At 39.0% G+C, this 27,470-nt stretch overlaps 1 protein-coding gene across 18 annotated transcripts in view; it reads right to left on the bottom strand.

Moving 5' to 3' along the window:
- EIF4G3 (eukaryotic translation initiation factor 4 gamma 3) overlaps positions 1 to 27,470 on the bottom strand; it is a 369,700-nt gene that overhangs the window by 128,080 nt on the left and 214,150 nt on the right. For 10 of the 18 annotated variants that reach the window (XM_045298763.1, XM_045298752.1, XM_045298754.1 and 7 more), the window contains 4 exons: positions 23,207 to 23,304; positions 20,969 to 21,091; positions 9,595 to 9,754; positions 418 to 1,248 (listed from right to left, as the gene is read on the bottom strand). In XM_045298763.1, coding sequence (XP_045154698.1) covers positions 418 to 1,248; positions 9,595 to 9,754; positions 20,969 to 21,091; positions 23,207 to 23,304 — 1,212 coding nt within the window. The remainder of the gene's footprint in view (positions 1 to 417; positions 1,249 to 9,594; positions 9,755 to 20,968; positions 21,092 to 23,206; positions 23,305 to 27,470) is intronic. The other 8 variants (XM_004705376.3, XM_045298764.1, XM_045298751.1 and 5 more) reach the window with 2 other exon arrangements.

Here is a 27,470-nt window from a genome sequence, read left to right as displayed (position 1 = left end):
TGACTAAGTACTATTTTCTTAGATGCAAGATTAAAGAAGAGGGCATGCATGGGAGAGTTTAGGAATTAACTAATGCAGGGTTACGAAATATGGTAGTTTCTGATCCGTTTCCAGCACCAAATACACGAAATACATGATTGAGGAATTTATTCATATGAATGAGGCAAAAAGAACATGCATAGTGACATATACCTTGGAGGCATAGTGTATATTTGAATTTCATTTGCATTTTTAGACAATGGAGTAACTCTTTTGCAGGCTGCACTACAACACAAACACACCATTGAAGAAAACAGACTAGGAATTTCAGCATTCATTCGATGTTTCTGGAAGTTAAGCAAAGTAGCCAATTAAAAACAACATGGCTGTTTCTTCACTCTCCGCAAGCGTAAGATTAGTAGGAGCAGAAAAGCTTACCTGGGACAGGGCTCTTTCTCGAATTTAAGCTCTGAGAAGCCACAGTTTCTTCGGTTTGCCCATCTGCTTCTGCCTCCGTTTTGTTTTGATTCTCTTTGCCGCCTTCATTATCGCAAGTTCTTATGCTTTCTTCCTCTTCTAAGACTCCCTGAGCTTTGGTGGGAGCACTAAGGGTCGTGGCTCCAGCAGGAGCTGTCACTGGAGTGGGAGGAGGAGAAGCTGGAGGGGTTGGAGGAGTAGGAGAGAAGGAATGAACTTTGGAAGGAGTGATGGGAGCTGGGGCACATTCCACTTTCATTTCTTCTGGGGGATTTTCCAGGATCTCTAATTCGTGAGTCAATGGTAGCACCTCCTGTTTTACTATTTCCACAATGCTTTCCGTGGTTGGTAATTTTTCACTAACTCCATTCATTTCATTAATTAGGTTAGTACTAGAAATCCCTGGAATATCATTAGGAGCTACATTACAAGGTTTCTTGCATATATCATCATCGATTTCATCTGTTGGTGAAGGGTCTGATGCTTCTGTGCAAGATGTGGGGCTGGGTATAGGAAATGTGTCCTCTTTGGGGGAAGAGAGTTCACATCTGTCATCCATCGCACTGGTGAATATCGGCTGGCTACTCAGAGCAGCAGAGGGCGGGGAAGCAATCGCACTGCGAGCCAGTGGAGAAACAGTGGTAGGTGCTGCAGGCAGAGGAGGCTGTGGCGTGGATGCCACTGCAGCAGGCTCAGTCGTCAGACCTGCTTGTTCCTTCTTCTCCCCACTGAGGACGAGCCTAAGGACTGGAGAAGGAGACTTTAACACTGGATCTGGTTTTAGCTTCTCTTCTATGGAAGGAAACATAAAAAAGAATTTGAAGAATAATTTGTGCATCTGACACTACTTTGTATTATTTTATCATCTAAATCTAAATTATGGGCTGCAGACTAGAAGCCAACTTATTATACGTACTCAGCTATTCTGAAAACATTGCTGTATTTTTTCCAGTTACACAGTTACTTGGCCTCCATTACATATACAATTTATCTTAGAGTAAAAGAAGAGATTGGTTCATTGAATGATTGTGTCAAGAGTAAACTGGAATAACACAGCAAAACTATTCTTGGGAGGAGACTTTTATTTTTAAGGTAGTGAAAACTTAATCTCTACCACAGCAAGAGTCCCTGTGAGAAGTTTTTCTACCAGGGCTGCACTACTGTGACAGGACAAATGATATATGGCTGAACTATATAAAGAGAATGGAATTACTTTTTATTCAATACATTTTTGCACTGTTTGGAATTTACTTGTATTTCAAGAGAGACCATCACAGCCTGGGTGAAAATTTCAAGTTCTGGAGTATAAAAAGTTAAGTTTAGACAATAATTTAACTTTCATTTATCAACATATGATTATATCAGAAATAATATAAGGATGAAAAATGGAAAATTTACTTTGTCTTCAAATATAAATTTTTTTTGAAGAAACCAGTTAGTACTCAGATAAGCAAGTTCTATGCTTAAAAATATATATACTTGCATATTTCAGAATAATATACGAACTCTGTGTGTGTTTAGACAGATTGACAGCAAGAATGAGAGTGAAACTGTCATGATAAGAACTCAAACACATGGAAGTAACTCTAACAAAATGTTAGGTGTTTAGATTCCAGGTAAACCAAGATGTGATTAACTCCTGAGAGAATAAAAACAAGAGAGATTTAGACTTGCTTTTGCACTTGTGTTTCTTGAGCATGATAAATAGGATCCATTGGAAAAACAGAAAACACTTGAGCATGTCTGCCCAATGGAAACAAACAATTTTAAGGACTAGAAGGCTATCTAAAGAATGTCCTTCACTTTCTTCTCCAAAACCTTTCCATCAGTGACCAGTCTCTACAACAAACTGTAGTTAAGTCTGCCAGAGAGAATTCACTGAATCAGATAAGCAGATGGTAAATCTGACCATTAAGCTGTCCAAGCTTTACTCATTCACTGTGACTACATGTACGGGTAGGTCTTCAAATCCACTTTAATTTACAGGTGTAGAGGCTAGAGCTTCTAAAATTGGACTCTGCTTTCTATCTAATTCTGCCAGGAGGTGAGATGAGAAAACATCTCTGATGAAACTAATCCCCACTCATTAGGTTGTTACATGGGTTCTTCAGATTCCATGACAGTACTGAATAAAACTGTGTCAGGAAAACGTTTTTCTGATTGCTAAATAATGTCCAGATGCAATAAAGTAAAAAATAAAGAAAACAATAATTCTAGCACTAACAATGCAATAGGAGAATGTCAACTCCATGATTAATTCTGGGACACAAAATGTCTGGTGGTCAAATTTAACTGAAGCATATACATAGTATTCTTTTTCAATCCAGCAATATTGAAGAGAAATAGAAGCAAAATAAGAGCTAATTCTATTGAGCTCATTTTGAAATGTAAGTCCCATTGTTCACTCAGTAATTACTCAATAAAGGTTTAACAGATAAAGCTACAAAGTACAAGAGAGAGCTACTAAGTAAAGATCACTGATTTCATTCCTCAAAGGCTTCTGCTTTGTCCTGTTGTACACAGGGTTGCTGTGAGTCACAAGGGACCCAACGATGCCTAACAACTAACAACATAGCCTTTCACTGTGCATGGCTTCTTTAGCGTGTTCAAAAACAAGCATGTTGCTTTGAGGACTAAGGTGTACCTGATCCAGTCATGGTATTTTCAATCACCCCAAAACCATGTGAAAAGTTGTATAATGACTGCTGAAGACTAAAGAAGAATTGATGGATTTGAATTATGGTTCTGGTGACGAATACTGAAAATCCCATGGACTGCCAAAAGAACATGGATATTTGTCCTAAAAGTATGGCTGGAATGCTCTGTAGAGGCAAGGATGGTGAGGCTTCATCATCATACTTCCTAATTTGGACATGCTGTCAAGAGAGACCTGTCCCCGGAGAAGGACATCATGTGAGGTGGAGTGCGTGAAAAAGAGGGAGACGTTTGATGACATGGTGGACACAGCGGCTCCAACGTAAGGCAATGCTGAGCATGGCGGAGGACCAGGCCGGCAGGTTTTGTTCTGCTGTACACCGGGCACTATGAGTTGGACCCAAACTGATCACACCAACAACAACGACTACTACTTTAAAGATTATGAACAGAGCTATGATAGCTGTGGTAGCTAGAAATCTCATATATTACCTTAAAAATAGTTATGCTATTAACCATCTTTAGGAATTTCATCCTTAAGATATTTTGCTAAGGACATAATCATGAAGGAAATTAGCAAAGATGAAGGTCAGGAGTATTTAAGACAACATTTTATTAGAGAAAAAAATCATAAATCAACTAAATTTATGACAAAAGCTGCTGGCCTAGACATATAATGGGGTACAATGCAATATCTTAAAATGGGCCTTTAAAAGAATAAGGACATAAAAAGTTGCATGTACATGCTTACGAACATGCATGAGGGTAGTTTTTAGAATCCTGCTAACCTTTACTAAACAATCAGAGTGGGAAGCTTTGTTTCTCGACATGTCCTTCAACTGGGTCCGTCCTTTCTGCAGGCAGGGTCTCTGTCTCTCTAACACCCCAGGGTTTACAGGCCAACTTACGTCCAACAGTAAGTAGTTTGAGCTTCCTCAATATGTGCTCCTTTGAAATGTTTTTTGAGTTTCAGGAACAAAAAGGAGGTTGAAGGAGCAAGCTAGGTTTCTAGGGTGAATAAGGTTGCTCAGTGAAATCCCTAAAGGCAGTCAGTCCTTGCTCCCTTTCAAGAATGAGCATGTGCATTTCTGTAATGGAAATCAAATTCCTCCATGCAACTTTCCTGCCCTTTTTTCCAACAATGCAGTTTTTCAGTTTACTCTTTTCTGCTTATCCTTATTGCTCTCTTTTCCATACATTTATGAGAAGACAGAACAACCCTTCTTTTATTTTTATATGGTGGTGGACCCGATTGCCTTTGTGGTTGACTAAGAGGGTACTACTGTCATTAAATGGGCTGAGACGTGGAACACAAAACATTTTGCCACTTGAGATAAAGTCTCACTTGAAAAACAGTAAAACCAAAAACCCATTGCCATCAAGTCACAGAGTGGGACTGCCCCCAAATGAGTCAAAGGCTGGAAATCTTTTTAAAAGAAGACTGCCACATTCTACCCCATGGAATGGTTGGGGAGCTCTAACTGCTCCCCTCTTGGCTGGCAGTCATGAGCTTTAACCAATCGACCACCAGGGATCCTTTAAAATACCATTGTTTGGTCTAAAAATTCAACAAAGCAAAATGGCTCTAAATGGTTGAATTACAACAGAATACCATCTAGCCGGCACTCTTTCCTAAAGAATCTTCCAAGTCTTCCTCGTATTTAAGTATCCATGCCATATACCCTCAACATGAAATAGTAATCAGCTGTTTAAACAACTGAACATTTCAATTCATTCAACTGTTTTTCTCTTAACAAACTGAGGGGTTCCCCAAATCTTCATAAAGTACCAAAACATTTGGAAAATGGAAACTTAGTCTTCATGGAAGCATTCCAGCTGTTGACATCCAAACCGTCTGAGAAAACGGAAAACTTCGTGTGATAGCTAACATTAAGTACTTACGGAACTGGTCTAATACCATATGGAGATCTATTTCCTTCATCCTCACAACTACCACTAGGGTAGGACTATTATCCTATTTTATAGGTGGGGCAAAAGGTTTGAGAGATTAATCACAGGTCCAGGATCATATAACTATTAAGTGCTGGAAGCTAGGGATGATTTCAGAGCCCACATTTGTCTGATTCAGGAAGTGGGGGGAGCTTATATAATTAGACATATTTAGGTGAATCATTCAAGTTTTTGAGGCTCTGGTGCTATCATGAGTGGAAACCTTGCAGACTTATAGTAATAACATCTCCATTGCGAGATAAACCAATCCCACTGCAGAATGCAGAGTCTGTTCTTTCTGGTAGGAATGAAGCAACATTTAAAAACATTTTGTTTTTACATCCTAATGCAATTTCAAAAGGAAATCTATAGTTAAGAAGAGAAAACAATTTTTAAAAAACAAAGCAAGATTTTAAAAAAATATATAAAAGATAGTGAACCTTTATCTGTATGCATATGTTATCTGTATGTATACGTATCACCTGTTTTAAACAGGCTGGTTTAAAAAAGTTTCTAAACACCCAGTTTTCTGGTGAATAGTTGGCACCAAGAGGAAGATAGCAATGTTCTCAAAGAGCTACTTAGAAGTTGTCTGAAATGCATTTAAATGGACCCAAGTTTCTCTTTTCATAGTGTTTTTTTCATTCATCATCTATTTCCTACATAAAATTAAAATGTTTCTTTTATTATTCAAATTTCCACTAAAAGACTTGAGAAGAAACCAAGAACGTGCCTTCCCTCTGGCAGTCAAAACCTAAGTACAGCAACATGCCAAGGGTATCATAATAAAAACCTTACCATTCTTTTTTTAAATTAATAAATCATCTCATTGGAGGCTCTTACAGCTCTTATAACAATCCACACATCAAGTGTATCAAACACATTTGTACATATGTTGCCATCATCATTTTCTAAACATTTTCTTTCTGCTTGAGCCCTTGGTATCAGCTCCTCTTTTATCCCACCCTTTCACCCTCCAACCCTCGTGAACCCGATAAATTATTATTTTCATATCTTTACACCATCTGCTGTCTCCCGTTACCCAAGTTTCTGTTGTTTGTCCCTGTGTGTGTGTGTGTGTGTGTGTGTAATACGTCAATCATTGTAGTTGATTCCCTGTTTCTCCCCCCATCTTCCCCCTAACCTTTATGTTATCTCTACTCCCATTACTGTTCTTGAGGGGTTGATCTGTCCTGCATTCCATGTGTTGAGAGTTCTTATTTGTACCAGTGTATAAACTCTGGTCAAACTGGGTTAGAAAGGTAGAACCGGGGTCATGATAGTGGGAGAGGGAGCAAGCATTAAAGAATTAGAGGAATGTTGTATGTTCCGTCGGTGCTGTGCTGCACTCTGGGCTGACTCATTCCTTCCTTGTGACCCTTCTGTAAGGGAATGTCCAAGTGTCTTCAAATGGGCTTTGGACCTCCACTCTGACCCCCATCATTTGCATAGATATATTTGTTTGTTTGGGGTCTTCTGATGCCTGATACCTGATCCTGTTGACACCTCGTGATCACACAGGCTGGTGTGCTTCTTCCATGTGGGCTTTCTTGCTTCCATGTTACATGGCCACTTGTTTAACTTCAGATGGTATATCTTTTAATAGCCATTAAATAGGGCATCATTAATAGGGCATCATCAGCTTTCTTCACATTTGCTTATGCACTCATTTTGTCTTCAGCGATTGTGTGGAGAAGGTAAGCATCACAGAATGCCAGGTTATTAGAACAAAGTGTTCTTGCATTGAGGGAGGACGTAAGTAGAGCCCAAATGCCCAGAGACCAAATGACCGTCTGCTACTTTAAATACTTAACATTTAAATATATGTACACAGATCAATATCCCTATCATATACATTAATATTTACATATGTGCATGCCTATATTTATACCTCTAAAATGTCTTTTGCCTCCTAGTTCTTCCCTCTATTTATTTTTACTTTCCTCCTGTCCGACTATCATATTCGACCTTCATTCGACTTTTAGTACATTCCTCCTTTAGTACTTGATGAAGTACATTGCAGTTCATCAAACCCCATCAGGCATCCTACACCCTCCTCACCATCGATTTTAGATCTCCTATTGTTCCCCTGTCCTTGGGTTTGTTGGGTCTCCCCACCTCCTCTCTCCCATGGTCCCCACTGCCCTACCGAGCCATGAACCCTGGGATTGGTTATCCTGCCTATCTTATATGGATAGACATGAAAAAAGAAAAGAGAAAAAAAAAAATCCTATAAATAGTTCCAGGTCTGTCTGTTAAACTGAATGTTTTATAATTGGATCTGGTAAAGTGCCATGTCCTGCCCACCAATCCTGAAATTTTTTCGGGATTTCTCGGGAACATCATTGATTTGTTCCTTTGCTGCTCTGTTGCACTCCCTTTGGGTTCACTCAAGTGTGTGTGGGTGAGGGTGGGGTCAGACTGGGCACAATTTCCTGTGTCTCAAGTGCAGTCCCCTGTAGCACTGTGGGTCAATGAGGGGGGTGGCGTCATGTCTCATGGTGGGGCCGGCCCCAAGGTCCTGGTCCTCTCTGTCCATTGGCTGCTCAGAAGAGAAATGGCGCCCTCGAGGCTTGATGGGCCAGGATGAGGTTCCCCCCAACCCCTAGTTTGCTCCCATGTGGTTGGGCAGACCTGCCACACTCCCCGGGCTGTATCTTCAGTGCTCTCCTCCGTAGTGTACTCTTCTGGGGAGGGGGTCGACATAACTGGGACTGGGGCTGATCTGGCAAAAATTTTAGCATTCTTAAACATTTTTTAAAAAAATCTGCCATAGAGACAGCACCATCCTCAAGCAAGTCAGAACTATCATCAGGAGGGTGTGTTCTAGATTTGTTGAATCTTAGCAAGCCAAGAAAAGTTTATCTACAAGTTTACAGACAGGATAGATTTGAAGGCCTCTTTTCATGGGATATATGTGATAATGCTTTGAATGATTCTAAATAGCCAGACCAAAACTGTGTAAAAGTATACTGAAATAAAGTTTTGATGGGAATACACTAAAAATTCTTCTCCACATAGATTGTGCACATTTGGAATTTTTACAAAAGGTGGCTTATTACTGAAAGTAAGGAAGGTGATCTTTCATCAAACTTACAATCACCACCACATTCCTGGAAGGTGAATGGATTTCATATTAAATCAATCAGCTTGAAGCATGGATGAATTCTGCTTTAACTCAATATTATTGCTAAAGGAAGTATCTGGCAATGGAACTTTCAGAAGCAGACCAAGGTTAGGTTCCTCATCTGCCTTTAGACTTATCTTATTAAACAAACACAGTAACATAAGACTTGACTTGTCTGTGCTTAAGTTTATTTTATTAGGCTCTTCGATACTTAAGGGAAAATAATTTTTTCTTTTAAAACACCAGTTATCTGTGCATGCCATAGAAAAGTACTAAAATGAGGCACTAGAAGTTCTTCTTTGAGAAGTTTGATAACTGAGATTAACTTACAGGTTAATCAAGAAACTAATAGTAAACACCTCTACCTTGTATTATGAGTCAATCGCAAAATGCTTTTCTTTTTCTCCTAAAGAATACTGCTTAGAAATTGCATTTAATAACAGGTACAGAATAATGAGTTTTGAGGAATAAATAATTCAAGAAAATAATAACACAAGTATCATTTATAATCGTTTTTTTTCAATGATGCCAGAGACATTATAAAAGAATTCTAAAAGTCACTGATTTCCCTGCTGTGCTTAGTGAGAATTGTTTCCCAGTGTTAGCGAAGGTCAATTTAAAACCCAAACAAGCAACAAAAAGAGACTATGATATTTCATTGTATTTGAGATTCCTCTTAAAGTTTTATTTTTACAATCTAAAAGGCAACTTGGCACTTTCATGGTCAAGATCATTAGATGTAGAGACCCTATTATGGCTTCTGCAGCAACAATAACTATAATCTTCCAAGCACTTTTTAAGTGGCAAGCATCTCCAGTCCAGGTCCCATAACAACCTGGTAAGGTAGGTCTTCCACATTCTATTCTGTAAGTGAAGAAATTGAGGTTCACAAACTAAGTGTCCCTCAAGGCCAAATAGCTCACTGCACAATGGAGCCAGGACTTGAACTCAGTACTCTGATTGTAGCTACAGAAGCCCAATCTTGTCAGAAGAAAATTTTACCATTTTAAAAATTGCAAGATACATGAGGGGATTTTAAATCGTTTGTGGAAAAATGGAACTAAAAGATAACAGAATTTTTTTTCTTAAGCATATATATAAACTATCTTGTTCTTGATTTATCCACCTCTCCCAATGTTGTTCCAAAACACAACTTTAAGGTACCTAGGTTTTGAGCTATCGATATTCATGGAGGGTCACTGATACACTATTGGACTAAACTTTCACTAACCACCTTTTTTCATTGTCTAGAGGTAGAACTGTCTGGATTTCCAGCTCAAAATTCTATTTAAAAGTGGGTATCTAAATAATCCTCATATCGTTTAATCTTACTCTTTAATGGCGAGGACAATGTAATTCATTAAAAAGAGACAATATAAAAGGGAGCAAAATGGTCATCCACAAACCTTGCTTCTGGTCGCTAGGTGCAGTGACAGGGGTGCTGGCAGCAAGATGAGCGCTCTCCACAGTCCCATAGACCACAGGGCTGTGCTCGGGGACCTGGCTGGGCAGCTGCTGGGATTTGAAGTACAAAAAAGGGTGATAATGAGCGTGCGAACATAAAAACTAGCAACACGGAACCCAAGCAAGTGGGGAAGACAGTAAGGCAGATTACAAAAAAAGAAAAAGAAAGAAAAGCAAGGAAAAAAATATATGGGCCAATTTAATAAATTCAAAAAGGCAAGACAGGGCAGGGAGGCAAAGAGGCAGCAGGGAAGGGGAAGGAAAAAAGATTATTACTATTAGCCACAGCAAGAGAGACAGCAACGACAGTCAGCAATATAATTCATTTTCCACTGTTCCTTCTAAGAACAAGCTGATGTTTCAATCTAACAATAGATGCGCCACATTTGAGAGGGAATTTTGCATCCTCCCAAAGGGATTTGGCCAACTTATAAACTACTACCTATACTACTACCTATACTACCCAAGTAGTAGAGGTACTTCTGCCCAAAGCAGGACAAACAGAACAAAAATGAAGGATGACTCCTGTTATTTGTCCGTATCATTATACAGGTGAAAGGCAATTAGAAAGTCCTAACTACACTTCCACCTGAAGTCTTTAAGTTCGGAGACAATGATGGCAGCTGAGTAAAGACACTGGCTGTTCAGAGCTATGAGGAATCTCACGTTTCCACACAGCCAGTGTATCGAAAGAGGAAATGCCCATCACTATCCAAGCCACGATTGCAGCCCTTGTTCATCTTAGAGGGAACAAGAATTCCATAAGAAAGGACAGACACTCATCCGACAACACATTCCAGGTAGGTATTCTTCCTGGATTTGAGGGTTACACAAACGCCACAAAACAAAGCAGTGTGTCTCCTCAGAGATGGAAGGTCGGTTTGGCGGTAGGGTGGTAGGGTGGTCTCCTCCGTTGCATTCTGTCCGCGCTGTCAGAGCAGATCTCCCTGTACAACTCCTTTTATTTGATGGTGAGGGGACTAAGGACTGGGTGGGTAAGGGCAGTTAAAAGTGAGGGTTAACTAAAAATGTTTTCAAGTCAGTAATTCTAATTCAAAGCAGGGCTGTAAGATGAAATGCATCGTTTGGGGTATGCGCTATTTATGATGACAGATGCCACTCAAGTCACAATGCTGAAAAGAATATAAAATATGCAATCTTATTTGACCATAGATTAATATAACAGAAACAGGAATGGGGAAAATACTATAATTTCAGCTACCCATTAAAGCATGAAAGTGCTCCCATTCCACAATTATTGCTAAGTGAAGAGTACTAAAATTATATTCCCATATATAAAAAAGGAAGAGTTATTGTTTCACTTTAAGCCATGAACAATTAATTGGAAAATATTGCCTGACATTATTACTCTATTCTGTGTTTAGCTTCGGTGAAAAATATCACTGCAAAATAGAAATTCAAATATCTGAAAGGCTTCATAGCCATAAAGAAAAATACCAACTCAGTTCAAGTCTACTGGCTGAAAAACATCTGGAACAAAAGAAACATTTCATGTCATTTAACTTCTATTAAACAAGTACCTAGATTTCTCAGGAAAGAAAGACTTGTAAATTGTATCATTTACCTGAAAGGAAGAACATAACAACTATACCAGTTGTCTGGGAAATTACTCTCTCCCCTGCTGAAAAAGGTAATTGTTACAAAATACAAAAACTATTGCTAAAATGGCATTAGATACAGTGCATGTAGATCAGAAGGTCTTCAGTCTAAGACTGTAGTATCTTTGATCATATTGAAGAGTTAACTGCAAAAGCCGTCTTAAATTAACACTGCCTTAGGAAGGATCTATATATAAAGCACACAAGAACGGATTGATAGTAGGTTGATTTGTGTCAAATCCAAAGAGCCCGTACTCAGTTACAGATCCACAAAACGCTAGAGAGGTACTTCTCATGTTTGTCCCTTGTAAAAGGAAAAGGAAGCGGACCTCCTACAGTCCCTTTGAACTCTGACACTCTACAAGCCAGTGATAACAGTATGCTATATGAAAAGAGTATAAGCCAATGCTTTAATCTTGTTTTAAATTCCATTTTAATTAGGATAAGCTCTTCAAATTTTTGTTTAAGCTCTAATATCTCTCTTCTCGCTCAATCATAAAGTTCATTATAAAGGAAAACCCTGCACAAAGAACAACTAATCATGACTTGTTTGATCTAATCACTAAGTCAGAAAAATCAGGCAATACACTTACTGTCTTGACTCAAAACGTCACACTCAAAGCACTTAGTTACATAAAGAAACGAAGCTATTGAGCAGCTACAGAACCTAGATGCAAACCCACTGATCAAGCCCATTCTGAGCAGACTGCTCCTTAGAGTATCGGAGGCAAAATATCTTTAGAGGAACAGAAACAACTTCAGCTTTCTCCCCTGGAGAAGTTGGTGCATTTGAACCGCCAACCTTGGGATTAGCAGCCCAAGCTAAACCCATTATGCCACCAGGACTCCTAACTTAGATACAGGTGGGGATGACACATGCTAGAATTATTCTGGAAAGGTAGCTTCTACAGTATCAAAATGTAAAAGGTTTCAATAAAGATGCTCAGAAAGTCAGGGTCAATGTCAAGGTTGAATTAGGTTGAAAAGTCAAGGTTATAGTTGGCAGAGGGGAAAAAATATTCTCATGTCTCAATTATGAGTGATAAGAGTTTTTTCAATGAGTTCTAGCCTATTAAGTACCAGATTCTACACTAGGCATAGGCAACAAAATCCAGATTTTATTATTAAACACTTTTTAAGAATAATTTAAATGCATTTTTCTTCACACTGCCCAGAAAAGGGTCATCACCATCCTTTGCTTTATCTTTTGAATCATGTGTGACAGAATGCATAACAACTGAGGAAGTTATAAGTAAAGGATTGCCACACTATGTATAGCCCACTGCCCAACACCTGCTTATATAGTGACCATGAACTAATAATATTTACATTTTTTAAAAAATCATTTCATTGGGGGCGCGTACAACTCTATCACAATCCATACATCCATCCATAGTGTCACGCACATTTCTTGCCATCATCATTTCCAAAATATTTTCTTTCTACCTGAACTTCTCATTACGCCCCCTCCGTCCCCTACCCTCCCTGCCTCGTGAACCCTTGATAATTTATAAATTATTTTTTCATGTCTTATACTGATCGATGTCTCCCTTCACCCACTTTTCTGTTGGCCCCCCCAACCCCCCAAGCAACATTCCCCTTACCCTCCTGGTATGGGGCTACTTTCAATATTGATCCTGAGGGGGTTATCTGTCCTTAAATTTTTTAATGGTTGAGGGGAAAAAAATTAAAAGAACAATCTTTCTTGACACGAGAAAGGTATATGTAATTAAAATTTCAGTGTCCACAGTAATCAAGAGCTACTGGAAAAGCCTTGATTTGCCACGGGTTTGGCTTTGTACTGCAACAGCATAGTTTGGTTGTGGGAGGACCCTATTTGCACTGGCTCACAAAGTCTAAAACACTTACTATCTGGTCTCTTAGAGAAAACAATTTGCTGACCTTTGTTATAAATCATGGGGAGACAGAGGCTGTCTCTTATGTCACAGTAAGAGGCTACGCAACTTAAATGCTTAATAATTGTTTGGAGTATAAGTAATGACATTAAAAGAACTTTGTAAAAAAAAAAGAACTTTGTATATTAACATATATAAATATTGCAAATAAGCAAGCATAGCCTCCATGAAGAAATATTATGAAATAGAGTTGCAAATTAATAATATATCTAATGACAAATTGATCAAAGCATGCCTCTTTCATAAGTGGGAGAGAATTCTCCCATACTCATTCATTAAAGGATGTGTATGTAAAATACTCCCCACCAAAAAATTTAAAAATAAAAAATGTCCCCCTAGTTTCTACCATGTACAAAGCATTTACTACAACAGACAAAAATCTTTAGCTTCACAGAGCTGATATTCTATCATGAGGAAAAAACATTCAAGAACAAAACACAAAATTAATCGTTTCAGTACACTAGCTGTATGCCCTGCAATAGCTCTATGTCCTGCTGCACGGGACCTCTGCAGAGTATTGAGAAGCAAGGATGTCACTTTGAGGGCCACGGTGAGCCTGACCCAAGACATCGTTTTCTCCATGGCCTCATGTGCGTGTGAGAGTTGGCCAATGACTGAGGAAGACTGAAGAAGAACGGATGCATCTGAGTTGTGGTGCTGGAGAAGAACACTGACAGTACCACGGACGGCAAGAAGGACTGACAGTACCACGGACGGCAAGAAGGACAAACGGGTCTGCCTTGGAAGAAGTGCAGCCAGAGTGCTCCTTAGGGGCCAGGATGGAGAGACTTGGTCTCCCGTCCTTTGGATGTGTTGTCAGGAGAGAGCAGTCCCTGGAGAAGAACACCAGGCTCGATAAAGTAGAGGGGCAGCGAAGGAGAGGAAGGCCCTCAGATAGATCAACGCCGTGGCGGCAACAGCGGCCCAGGCCCAGGCACTACTGCAAGGATGGCCCAGGACCGCGCAGTACTTCCTTCTGTTGTGCATAGGATTTTTTAAGGAAGCAACATTTACACTGATCTTCAAAGAATCAATGCGAAGGTAGGCATTCTGGAGGCACATAAGAAGTAGTGAGGAGGAAGCACTTCACGCAGAAGGAATAGCATGTGCAAAGACTGAAGATGGTTCTAAAAGAAAAATTAAGATATTATCAACAAGTTTGTGTGAAAGGAAAGTAGGAGAATCACAGTGTGAAATGAGACAGGTAGTCCACTGACCAGGCAGGGCTACACCAAGCATTCTGAACTTTATCCCCAAAACAATAGGAGAGGAAGTCAAAGGAAAACTTTTATGCAGCAACATGACAATCAGGTTTGCATTTTAAGATTCTTTGGACTACTGCATGGAGAACAGACTAAGGGAAAAAAGAATAGTTAACTACAAAGAATTTACATAAAGGTATTGAAGTAGCTCGAGGGAATAATTTTGGTGGTAGTAATAATAAAATTTTAAAAATCATGTTCATCAGGTAAGTTCTGACTCATAGAAATCTTATATAGGGGTTTTGAGGCTGTAAATCTTTATGGGAACAGGCTCTTCTTTCTCCCTTAGAGCTGCTGGTGGTTTTGAACCCTCAAAGGCAGTGAGTACTCCATTGTTTCTCTGACAGGGCTTGTAATCATAGAGAGGTGTGAGTGGATTTCATTTAAATATATAGGTAAATTGACAGGACCAAGTAATTCATTAAAGAGCAGCTGGCCTAAAGGTTGGTGATTCAAACCCACTAGCTGCTATGACTGTCTGTTCCCATAAAGATTTATAAAGCCTTACAAACCTTAGGGTCTCTACGGCTTGGAATAGACTAAGTGGCAGTGGATTTGGTTTGGGGGCTAGTAACTAATTAGTTAGGGTGGGGGGAGAGGCAACGAAGAGGAGAGAAATAAAGTAGCACTGGAAGAACTATCTGGTGTTCCCTGGGCAGAGGAAACCATGAACTTTTATTTTGAGTCTGAAGTATTTATAATACATCTGAATACAGAGATCAGGCAGAAAGAAGGACATTATAAGCTGAAGCTTAGAAGAATTGTGACTTGTTATATAAAAGAAGGTATCTGGAAAACATGAAGTAGGAATCCACTGAAAAATGATTCCAAGAAAATGGACTGTCATCGAGTCAATGCCAACTCATAGGTAGCCCCTGAGGTTTCCAAGACTCTTGCCTGGTTACAGGAGTGGAAAGGCCAGGCTTTCTCCCGCGGAGCTGCTAGTGATTTCAAACTGCTGACCTTGCAGACTGCAGACCAACCACTACACTACCAATAGCAGAGTAATTACTACAAGATGAGGGCTCCTTTCTGGGAAACTCATTAGACCTAATAAATGTGTTCAGCAAAGTTGCAGCACACAAGATCAATATACAAAAATTAATTGTATTTTTATAAACTTGCAATGAACAATCCAACAAAAATATTAAGAAAAAACTCCATTAACAATAGCATCAAACAAAACAAACAAACAATAGCATCAAGAAGAATAAAATACTTGGGAATAAACTTAGCACAAGAAACAAAAAATGTATGCTCTGAAAACTACAAAACAAGAAATGAAAAATGACCTAAAGAATAGGGAAAACATCCCATCTTTATCAAACAGAAAACTTAACGTTATTGTTAGGTGCAGTTGAGTAGGTTTCAAATGAGAGCAACCCCAGGTAAGGAAGAGACATGATTTGATCTATGCTTTTACAAGATCACTCAGGCTCTTGTGTAAAGCGTTAAGATCTAGCAGCAGCCAAACAGTAGGAGCTAAGTAGGGAAGTTATTAATATCTAGGAGAGCCACGCAAGAGGTGGGAAGAGTAATGCACGCTGTAAAAGCGGCGAGGCAAGGCCAGAATTGGCTGAGATGTTAGTGGTGGCGTGTGTGAGGAGGTGATGCCAAAGTAAAGTGCTTGGCTGCTAACAGAAACCCACCAGCGGCTCTGCAGGATGAGGTGGTGGTGCTCTGCTCCTACAATGACGAACGCCTCGAAAACCCCATGGTGGTGGCTCTATGCTGTGTGACATAAGGCTACTCTGAGCCAAACATGCTCAATGGCACACAGCAAAGATGACTCCTAGGCTTACTGTCTGAGCAATGGGGTAGACTCTGGTCTAATTGGTCGAGGAAAGCAGAACCAGATCCTTGAATAGCCGGTTTAGAACAAAGCGGTAGCAAATGTAAATGCCCCCATAAGCCATAAATGGGTGATGCAAAAGGGTGTAAAGAAGTAGAACATAAAACTGGAAACGGATGCTCAGGCTGCAGGCATTCAGATGGAAAGATTTCTTTTTTTTAAACACTGAGCTGCGAAAACAAAGTTACATCTGCAATAGTGAGCACTTCCTGCTTGAAGGCAGAAAAAAGGCCGCCACGGTCTCTGGAACGATGAGGCAAGCCCAGATAGGCAGGAGTAAATCGACCAGGCATGCTAAGGGACTTAGAATGATTGTACGGTTCCAATATAGGGGTGGGGACCATCAAGCACAGCTGGGGAAACACTAGAAGACAGGAGTAAAGAGTATGAAGTGCTCTCTGAAGTATTAAAAGCTGTATTATACAGACAGTATGTATATATTAAAGATAATGTAGAAATAGTATCACAAATGGATCAATGAAATACAAAAATACAAAACCAAACATATATATGCTAATTCAGTAAATGAATAAAGCCTTTCAAAATGTGACAATATATTTTTAAAATATTGTTTTGGTACCAATTTGTACAACACTGCTTGATATGATTGAACTATGGAATGGTATAATGTCTGCATTAGCTCCTAATAAAATGGTTTGAGAAAAAGAAATGTACTGGGAAAACTTTATAGAGGTCACATGATCATGTGTTCCTGGAAATAAACTACGGACAAATGTGTGTAACGTTTAAGTAATATGTGTTGGTTTCTTCGATAAAGCAAATTAGATTTTTTTAATTAATGAAACAAGAAGCAAGCCATTTGGGTTACCGGGGGTGGGGTGGGGTGGGGGGCTGCATGATCCAAACCTCGCTGCGTGTATTAATATAAACTCTTTTAATACAAAAGTAAAACAATCAAACCACGTAAGTAATAAAGGAAATATATATGAGTGGTTTTATCTTGTGTAGGAAAGTCTTTCTTTTTAAAAAATTTTATTTAATCATTTTATTGGGGACTCGTACAACTCTTATCACAATCCATAAAGTCTTTCTAACCATAAGCCCTATGCGCCTATGCCTATGTATTGTAAGTATCTGTATGGGTCTGAATATATCCACATGCATTTTTTACACATTTGAGATCCAAAATCTCCAGGAATTATGCAATAGATAATTTTAGTACTTCAAAGTCAATTTCTTTCTCTTAGGACAAAAACAAGAGCAAATACCTATTTCTCCTCTATTTTTGTTACAAAAACTACAAAAGCAGCCACCCCTGATTGTTCCTTCCTTACATTTTGGGGTACTATAAGTCACTGTATGCCTGGAGCAGGACTGACACAGGTCGGATGTCCAAATGTAATGATTAATAGTATCCATTAAGAGTACTCTTTCCCAAAGTGCCCTATCAGGCCGATAAATAAATTATAATCTCATTGAGTTAATAACCAATTGCTGAACATATCTCCAAGTCCTTCAACTGATTTCCTAATTTCTCATCTGAAAGAAGACCACAACCTCCCTTTCATGTAATTATCTCCTAGATGTGCCTTTTTGCACATGCTCTCGGCTCCTGGCAAAGCCTTCTCCCATTTTCCAATTCATAAACACCAATCTGGGAACTCAGATTATTAAATGGCATCTGCACTGTGAAATCTTCCCAGGCATTTTCTCTTCTAGGCCTCCTAAAGCAACACTAATTATAAAACTAATAACAGCCAAATTTATTGAACGCTCAGCAGGCACCAGGCACTGAGCTTAAGCAGTTTTAAGTATTTGGTTTCATTTACTCATTTTAATAACTTTAAATGGCAGGGTTCCCTTTTCCGCATTCTTTAAATGTAGAAACAGGCTCTGGGAGAGAAAACAATTTGGCTAAGTTACAAAACTGAACAGTGGAACTGGGACTCGAAAGCAGGTACGTAACTCCAAGGCAAAGCTCACAGCCATGTACTATTTAGCCTGTGTTGTCACTAGCAGGGTTCTGCCATTTGCTACATTTCAGTCTGTGCTGTAACTCTGCCTCCCTCTTAATCAACTCTGTGCTTTTTAACTCTTCGTACACACTTCAAAGGAGGAATGCCACATATGAGCAGAGCCCTTGGTCTGTCTTCCTTAATGTGATTACAACTTCCCCAGGGACAAGGAAAAAGAGCTTTGCTGCCCACGGCATATGTAACTGTGCCTGACCCAAAGTGAGTTCTCCATGAGACCAAAAGGCACTACAATCATTACTATTCAGTCTAAAATTCTCGTGCATAGGATTGTCTTATCTTCAGTTTTTCCAACCAGAAGATGGTTCAAGATTTCTTGGCATTAGAATTTGCCAATGTCTAGAAACAGCAAAAGTTCATAGGCTAAATTGTTTCATTTTAAATAGTGGACATTGTGCCATTTACTAGTGAAATTAGCTGCCAAAGTTGAAAATATGCAGGGTTTTCACATAAATAAAGATTTCTACTTCCTTTGAAATAACAGGTCAACATTTTTACATAAAGCAGGCAACAAGGCCCTCCTGTCACTCAACAATCTACACCACTCTAAGATTTACTGGGAAATGCGGCAAGAGTCCATGCGATCATCGGACTTGTCTGTTTTTGTTTTGTTTTGTTTTTAACAAAGGGAAAATGAAGTCTTTCCAGTGCCTAGGTCTTTATTAAAAATGTGCCTGTTCATTCCATGCAATTGGAAAGACAAAAGATTAGAATATGTGGATTTCAATGCAAATCCCAGAATAAAATAAACTTACCCTTCATGGGTAATACCACACCTCAAAATGAGCTACCAACCTGATGGCTTTTAACATCTGAAAGTAAATAGTCAGTGTATGCTTTATGACTACAAAGACACACATACACTCATAGTCAGGCCCATGGTGCCTGGGGAAAGACAGAGAGCACAAGGATGTCTGGGACTAAGAATCCAGGTAAACCAGATTAAAAAATCAACAATCTCTAAGAGGAATTTAAATGCAAAAAGGCATACTAACACAAGTTTGTGTTGAGAATTTAAACACAAATCAACAAAGGGCTGTCAACAATACAGTTTGATGATAACCTTATTTTAATTAATGTCTAAAAAATTTAGAGCAAATTTGCCTACATTGAGCAACCAGTCCTAATTGTTTTTGCCATACCACACCTATATCTAAACACAGCACATGAGCAGAAAATGTAAATTTGCAAATTTAGCTTGTCCCATACTCACTTACAGAGAAGAGACTAATTGTAAAGAGAAAGATTGGGGTTTGGGGGGAGAAAGCGAGACCAGGGAATAGTGAAGAGTTGTGTACTTCAATTAATATGACCTTAAAACTCATCTATCTAGCTGGCCACATATTCTACCCTTCAGGATGCTGGAAGAAATATTTAGATACATGTCAGGTATTTTTTATTATTTCTAAGTGAAAAACAAATGAGAAAACATTACAACAAAGAACCAGCTTACTCAAAATTCACAGATTTTCATGAGATTCTAAACTCAGCCAGTTATTTTAAACCTCCATCACTGAGGGCATTTTTAAAAGAAAACAAACTATCACTCAAGGCAATCACTCTGGAGTGCCTTAGATCGATCATCCATACACTTATTTGCTAACTGGACTCTGATGAATTGCTCACCATCTAGTCACCAACGAGGGAACAAAACAGTTTCCTATTCTTAAAATGACTTTCCTTTAAACTGCTATATGCTGGACTTACACTTTAGCTACTTTTTAAAGATTTAAAAATCACTTATTTCCTATGAATCACTTACTAAAATTTACAATTACCTAGTTATGACACAAAAACCCTACCTACAGCACTTACTATCAAATGTTGGAAACCCCGTTCCCTATATCTGACTCATTCACTGCGACAGCTGATTCCGACTCATCATGATGACCCATGATGGCAGTTAGCCAACACTTTACAGGAGTAGAAAATTCTCCCAAAGAGTTGCTGGTGGTTTTGAACTGCTGGCCTTGTGATTAGCAGCCTAAGTCATAATCCACTATGCCACTTAGGTTCCTTTCCTACTAAAGTTTACTAAATTCCAGCTCCTCTTGGAACGTATTAATTTCTGAAGACAAGTACGTGAGCTCTCAAAAGAATGTGATAACCACATGCCTCACCACGCATAAAAAGATGCTGAACTGATAGAACTTAACTACTTAGCTACCCTTGTGAATAATTAAAGGAGGTACTTTTCGTTCAAGTAACTCATTCACTTATCCAGCCCCAAAGGGTAGAAGCTGTATCTATAATACACCGTCTGTGCTAAGTAACAGGCGGTCATTTCAAAGAACACTGTTTCATAAAAATGCTTGCATTAACAAAGCCTGCAGTATTTAATTCCTAAGACTCCACAGGAAAGCATAAAAATCTCATTGAATGATGACTTTCCATAGGAATGTAGTTCTTTTTGGTATCACACAATAGTTCATCAGGAAGAGTGGCAGCAGCTGTGTTCTGAACATGACAACAATATACAGATTACCCCCCAAAATTGGGAGATGTCATGATTGGCGGAAAAGAAATCATGCTTATATGCCTTTTAGATATTCGAGGCTATGAGACAACTAGTGGGAACAGGAAGTACAGAAAGCGGCTCTAGAAAAGAAAGAGTTCAGTAGAGGTTATTGAACACATTTACACCATCATCTGTCACTGCTTGCTCTGGCTTACCTGAGGAGGTGTAGGTGTGGATGTAGGTCTTCCTATCGGAGGAGTTGGATTTCTGCTGCCACCTCCAGACATAATCTCTTCTGTTATGTCTTTACCTCCTTGGTTTGGATCTCGAATTCTAATCTATAAGGTTAAAATAAAATGGCATCTGTGTAGGTAGTAGATTTATAAGCATGTCATGTATTAAAGTTGTAAACTGGGAAGTCTATCAAGTATCAAAGCTTGATGGTCACCAGATTGATTGTTTCCATCTCAGAACCATATGAGGTCACCCAGAGAGATCTAGGCCATAGGAATAAGTAGTTAAAATAGTTCCTGGTTTGGTCAATTTCTAGATAAAAAAGGTAAAAGCATCCATGCTTATGTATAAAACTCACAACCGAACTTACTGTCACTGAGTCCATTTTGACTCCTAGTGACCCTATAGGACAGAGTAGAACTGCCCTAATGGGTTTCTGAGACTCTAATTCTTTGTGGGAGTAGAAAGCCTTCTCTTTCTCCCACAGGGCAGCTGCTCTGTGGTTTTGAATTTCTGACCTTGAAGTTAGCAGACTAACATGTAACCACTATGCCACCAGGGCTCTACACTATCAAATAAACTGATTTTGTTTACATTGTTTAATAAGACATGGCTGATAAAATAGTTTTAATATGTAGATGTTCTATAAAGCTCTAAATTACCTAAGTAGTTCAGTTCTCTGAGGTTCTTTAAAACGATTAAAAAAAGATGCACATCTCTATGGCAAATAACCATTTGAGGATGTAAGAACATAAGGATGATCACTGCAGTCACTGCAGTAGCCAATGAACACATCCTAAAGGTCCACCAAGATGAGAATAGTTAAAAAATTATGCTACTTCCTTGAAATTAAATACCAGCAGAAAGAAGGAAGTAGGTCTCTAAGTACTGATATGGAATGATCTTCAAGATGTATACAGTAAGTGAAAAGATGCAAGATATAGAAAGGTGTGCAAGGTCTTATTTTCACTTCTTTCAAAGAATGGTGCTGCAATGGAGATGGAGTGCCTGGGTCTAAGCCTTCTGTGCTGGGACGGTGCTGATACATGAAAAGCCCACTTGGCTTGCTCGTTACTACTTCCTCCCAGGGCTTATCCAAGCTCTGATTTCTTAAAAATCCCAAAGAATTCACTAATAAAATCTCTGGAAATGGAAGGTTATTTTTCAGTAAGATTTAAATCTCAATCCTTTCTCTGGTATGCAAACAGGTTTCTACTACAGTTTTATATATTGTTGATAATTTACTTGTTCCACTTTCTTCTTTAGCAGTATCTGTTATTACTGTCTTCCATCTTCATTAACTTTAATTTTTTCCTTTATTCTGAGAATGCTCTTCCAACCTACCTTTGACTATACAGATGCAATATTTTCTCAAAGGCAGTGTAATAATATATGGCATGGCCTTGTTATTATGAACTGTACACAAGTAATTTGTTTCTAATAACGAAGTACCAAAAGTTTGTAAATCTCTTTCATTTTTTTTAACAAAATGAAAAGTTTCAAAGCTGTTGTTATAAAATCACTTTGTAATCTAAAAGACTGCAAACGACTACAGAAAGTTTTGCAATATGAATTATATATTACTCATTCTTATTGTCTTGGGCCTGCTTATTAGATAAAAGTGATGTTGATAGTTTCTTAAAATAAATCTATTTCACAAGAAGAATTTCTCGTCTTTAATAATTTGCACGTTTGATCTTTGCTGCTGCTCCCCCGTGAGTTCAGAGATGGATAGTCAGCTGATCAAGAGTGGTGTAAAAAGATAACATGTAAGAGTTGAGCACAGGGGGAAAAATGGAAAATTAGAGGCTAGCGAATTTTGGGAATGATGAGGGCAACAAATGTATAGATGTGCTTTACACAATTGATCTATGTATTGTGATGAATTGTATGAGCCCCAATAAAAAAAAAAAAAAAGAGTTGAGCACAAATTCTTCCCATTGAGTGGGAACTTTAGAAATTGCATTCTTCCAGTTCGAAAGCTGTATGGCATATGTTGTTATGTAGATGTTGAAAGCTGATACCAAGTAAATTGCACTTGGACTTTTTAGTTCTATGCTTATAGAAATCCTCCAGGTCTAATGGTGAGGGTATAAGGAAGGGATGAAAATGGCACGATTACTTGTGAACAGAAGGACCAATGATTTTAGCTTTGGGTAAATATATTTGTCAGGTGAACGAACTCTCAATCAATTCATAAAAAGATTTAAAGATCTTACTGTTTTTTTCTCTCTCTTGGCTGGAGGGTGCTGCTGCTGCGTAGGCACTATGATAGGTGCTGACTGATACACTGGCTGACTTGGGTAAAAAGGCGTTCCTGAAGTAGAAAAGAATGAGAAGAAGTAGTTAGTAATTCTTTTAACCACTATAAGAGTATCAATGGCACTGCAACTCTGGATAATCCTTTTTTTAAAATTCTTATCTATCTTTTCCACTAGTTCTCAGTACCGTGTGACATAGATAAATGTTCCTCTCCTTTAGCCACTGAAAAAATCAAGAAATGAATCCCAAAATACGTCACATCTTCACTCACTCATAAACAACCAAATAACCAACACCTGAAAATTCCACTAGCGTTATCTTTCCAACACAAATCCTGCTTAAAAACAAAACAAAATTATTCTGGCTGTCCATTATCTGAAAAAGTGACTAACACTCAGTGGTAGATCTCTGTTTGTGGGATTGGTCAGGAGCAGGATGTAAACATCTGATTACCTCATGTTGGGAGTTGGTCTAACTCCTGTCCTTAGTTATGGAGGCAATGTCCTGCTGGGCAAATGTCCTCAAGTGAACATGGAAAAAAGGCTGACAACAAACAGCTTCAAGGCCAGATACTAAACATGGAATCCTAGATCACTGACGCCTGACTTTGAACTACATTTTGAAGCACATGCCTTTGCTCTTGCTATAACCTACTGGTTGTATGCCTTGGGTATACTGATCTCGTTTACATCTTTCTTGCTTTTGACGCTCTTGTCCTCTGCCCTACTTCTACCTTCGCTTGTAGTAACAATTAATTATTTTAAACTTTCAGAACTTAGTCTATTATGACAATTACTATTAAGTCAGAGTGCTTACAGGAGAGGTGTTGAAAAGAAGCTAGATACCGGAGAACTTGAAGGAAAATGTCCACAGATTTGCTGATGGATTGGATGTGGGTGTGAATGAAAGAGGAGACAAGGAAATGCTTTTTGTTTGTTGTGAACTAGAAAAGTAAGGGTATTACCTTGGACATGAAAACTTTAGGCAATTATTAGACCTTCAAAAGAAAAAAAAAAGTAAGCAGAAAGAGACATAAGCGTGGAGTCAGAGGATAGGAATGAACTAGATAAATCCATTATGGAATTGGTAGAATATGGGGATTTAAACGACAGCACAAAATAAGATAACTCAGGAAATTAATACAAGTAAATAAGAAACCCAAAGACGTAATCCTGGGGGACTCTATGTTTGTTAAGGAATCATGGGTATGAGGAGAAGGGAAAATCAGTGCAGTGACTGGCAAGAAGAAAAGGGACCAAGAATCAAGAGGAGGAATAGAGGAAGGTGTTTATGTCAAATGATGGTAAGAGGTCATGTTGAATTTATGAAGGTAAAAATTACTTATGTCCTTGACAAAAGTTGTTGAGTGGAGAGGTAGGGTAAGGGCATGGACATTCTAGTTTTTGGGTGACTTCAACAGTGAAAAGGGTGAAAGTGAAGAAACAACAAATGTAAATAACTCTTTATTTCCTCCCCCCCAGCCCCCCAAGAAGTCCTGCTGTAAAGGGAAGCAGAACAGGAAAGAGCTGGACAATCATACTCATGGTGCTTGCGTACATTCCAGCTCCTAATTACCCTATGGAGCAGCCACAGTCACAACAGATGCAATGTGCATGCAGGTAGTTAACACAAATGAATTTCCCAGTACTTTGTAAACAAGCCAAGGAATGGGGCTACTATTGTATTATCATTAATAATAGTACTAACAGCATTGGAGTTCTAGTGGAGCTGGCCTGCTAACCAGAAGGTGGGCAGTTCGAAATCACCAGCTGCTCCACAGAACTCCAGTAGAGTCACAATCTTGGAAAGCCACAGGGGCAGGGAGAGCTACACTCTCAGAAACTCATCCTGTCCTATAGGGTCGCTATGAGTTGGAGTTGACTTGATGGCAGTGGGTGTCATCATCTCCATCCTCAGCCTCAACACAATAACCTCAAAGTGGGTACTTCCTGGAAGCTGCACGAGTTACAGGAACAGAACTCTGTAGTTGTCAGGTTTGGAGAATTAGATTTGGAAAACAATCTAAAAAGAGGGCACGACTAGAATTTCAGTACGTTCACTGTAAAGAAATAAAAACCTTCGCGCACCCCCCCCCACCCTCTTGAAGAGAGTGAACTATTCACAAAACAATGCTGAAGTATATACTCGAGTATAAGCCCACCCGAATATCAGCCGAGGCACCCAATTTTACACACACACCCCCCCCCAAAAAAAAAACTGCATAGGGGGAGCGGGGAGGGAAGGGAAAAAATGAGGAGCTGATGCCAAGGGCTTAGGTGGAGAGCAAATGTTTTGAGAACGATGAGGGCAATGAATGTACAAACGTGCTTTACACAATTGATGTATGTACTGTGATAGAGTTGTATGAGCTCCTAATAAAACAATTTTTTTAACTGCATAAAAAATGTGATGGAAAAGTCGGTTTATACTCAAGTATATACGGTTAGCTAATTCTATGTTACCCTATTAGGTCACTACTTTCTAAAATCAGAAGAAGAAAAAATCCCTTTAAAACGGGGTTTCAAATGCTGCCAGACAAGCAGCACATTCTGCTCACCTTGCCGTATTTTTCAAGCTCAGTGAAATAAGACCTAAAAGGTGAACCATCTCTCTTTCCTTCTTTTTTTAAAAAGAAAAGATTCTTCTGATGAAACATGTCTGGGGCAGTGCCTGATATATTATACACCCAACAAATAACTGCTAATAAACCAGGAAGACAAAGATAATTTCAATTAATTGGGCTTGAGCACAATTAATAAAACATCAAACTGTCTTCTAAATTGTAAACCCCAGCAAAGGGAGGCTTCTGTTCTACCACACAGCACATCTATTTTATAAATCAGTCAAACTTCTTATATAGTAAGGGCATTACAAACATTTTATTCTATTAAAATTCTGAGTACCTTTGCATACCACATCAATTAAGCAAGTTACTTAACCTCTGGACCTCACAAAATGAAGGATGGATCAATCACCTAGCTTTGTAAAAAAGCTTCATCAAGGACACCCAATCAAAGTACCTAGTTGATTGTGAATGGTTGGTTTTGCACTCCAGTCAGAGTTGAAGAGTTGAGGCAGAGACACATGGCCTACAAAGCCCAAAGAATTTACTAAATGGCCCTTCACAGAAAAGGTTTGCTGGTGTTCAGTGGTTCCCACACCACATTCTATATACAATATCACACTGTGTGAGAGTTAGGTTTTGGGTCAACTCGGCTGGGCCAGTATTTTCAGTGCTTTGGTAATTAAGGTCTTGTAATCGCTCACGATGTGACTTCACATAATGTGATCAACTCTAAGATGAAATTGGCTGGGTGGAGTGCAACCCTTTATTCAGATCACAGCCATGATGCAATTGAAAGAAAGGTTTCTTGGGGGTGTGGCCTACTTCCTAGAGAAGCAGATACTGTGGGAAAGCCTGTTGCTTTTTGCTTGGTCTGGATCCTGCAGCAGGCTCATAAACATCTGGTTATTTGTACTACAGCAAGCCATCACAAGTCTGCCATTTAACCTGCTGACCTTGGACTCAGTCACCTCTCCAGTCATCAGCCTGACCTGCTGACCTTGGATTCACCAACCCATAAAGCTCTGCAAGTTGGGAGAACCTTCCAGCTTAGCATCTGACCCCACTTGGAACCTGCCCAGACTTGTTCTGGCCCACTTCTACAAACATGAGTCATTTTCTTGACATAAATTTCTCTCTATATACACATACAAAAGTGCCACTAGTCTTGCCTCTCTGAAGAACTCAGCCCAGCACACAGGTAGGACACATACTGACCAACTCAATGGCACTTAACGACAACACATATTATTTGAAATGTTAAATTATTAATCATTGATTACTTTTACAATGAAATGGATTATTTTAAAATAGGTTTTCTAATTTGGGGGTAATACTGCTTTATTTTAGGTGCCGGGTTCTCTGATGATATGTCCAGCACACAGATTGAATAAGAGAATACAAACCTGACACACGCCTTTCCTGACAAACCATGCTGAGCAAACCACCAGAGAAACTGGCTTATATGAAGAAGAATGAGCATCAGGTTTGGAGGAAGGCTTCGTTAACAGTCTACGACATACAGATGGCACAACTCACTGGCCGAAAGTGAGGAGGGCCTTGAAGCACTTAAAACACCTGACAATGAAAATGAAGGATTGCCGCTTCAGTATGGATCACAACTCAATGTAAAGAAGACTGAAATCCTCATAACTGGT

This window comes from Echinops telfairi, unplaced genomic scaffold, assembly GCF_000313985.2.
Source record: "Echinops telfairi isolate 266 unplaced genomic scaffold, ASM31398v2 ScPeMD7_7457;HRSCAF=8495, whole genome shotgun sequence".
Classification (NCBI taxonomy): Eukaryota; Metazoa; Chordata; class Mammalia; order Afrosoricida; family Tenrecidae; genus Echinops; species Echinops telfairi.
This window is presented reverse-complemented; position numbering and strand designations above follow the sequence as displayed.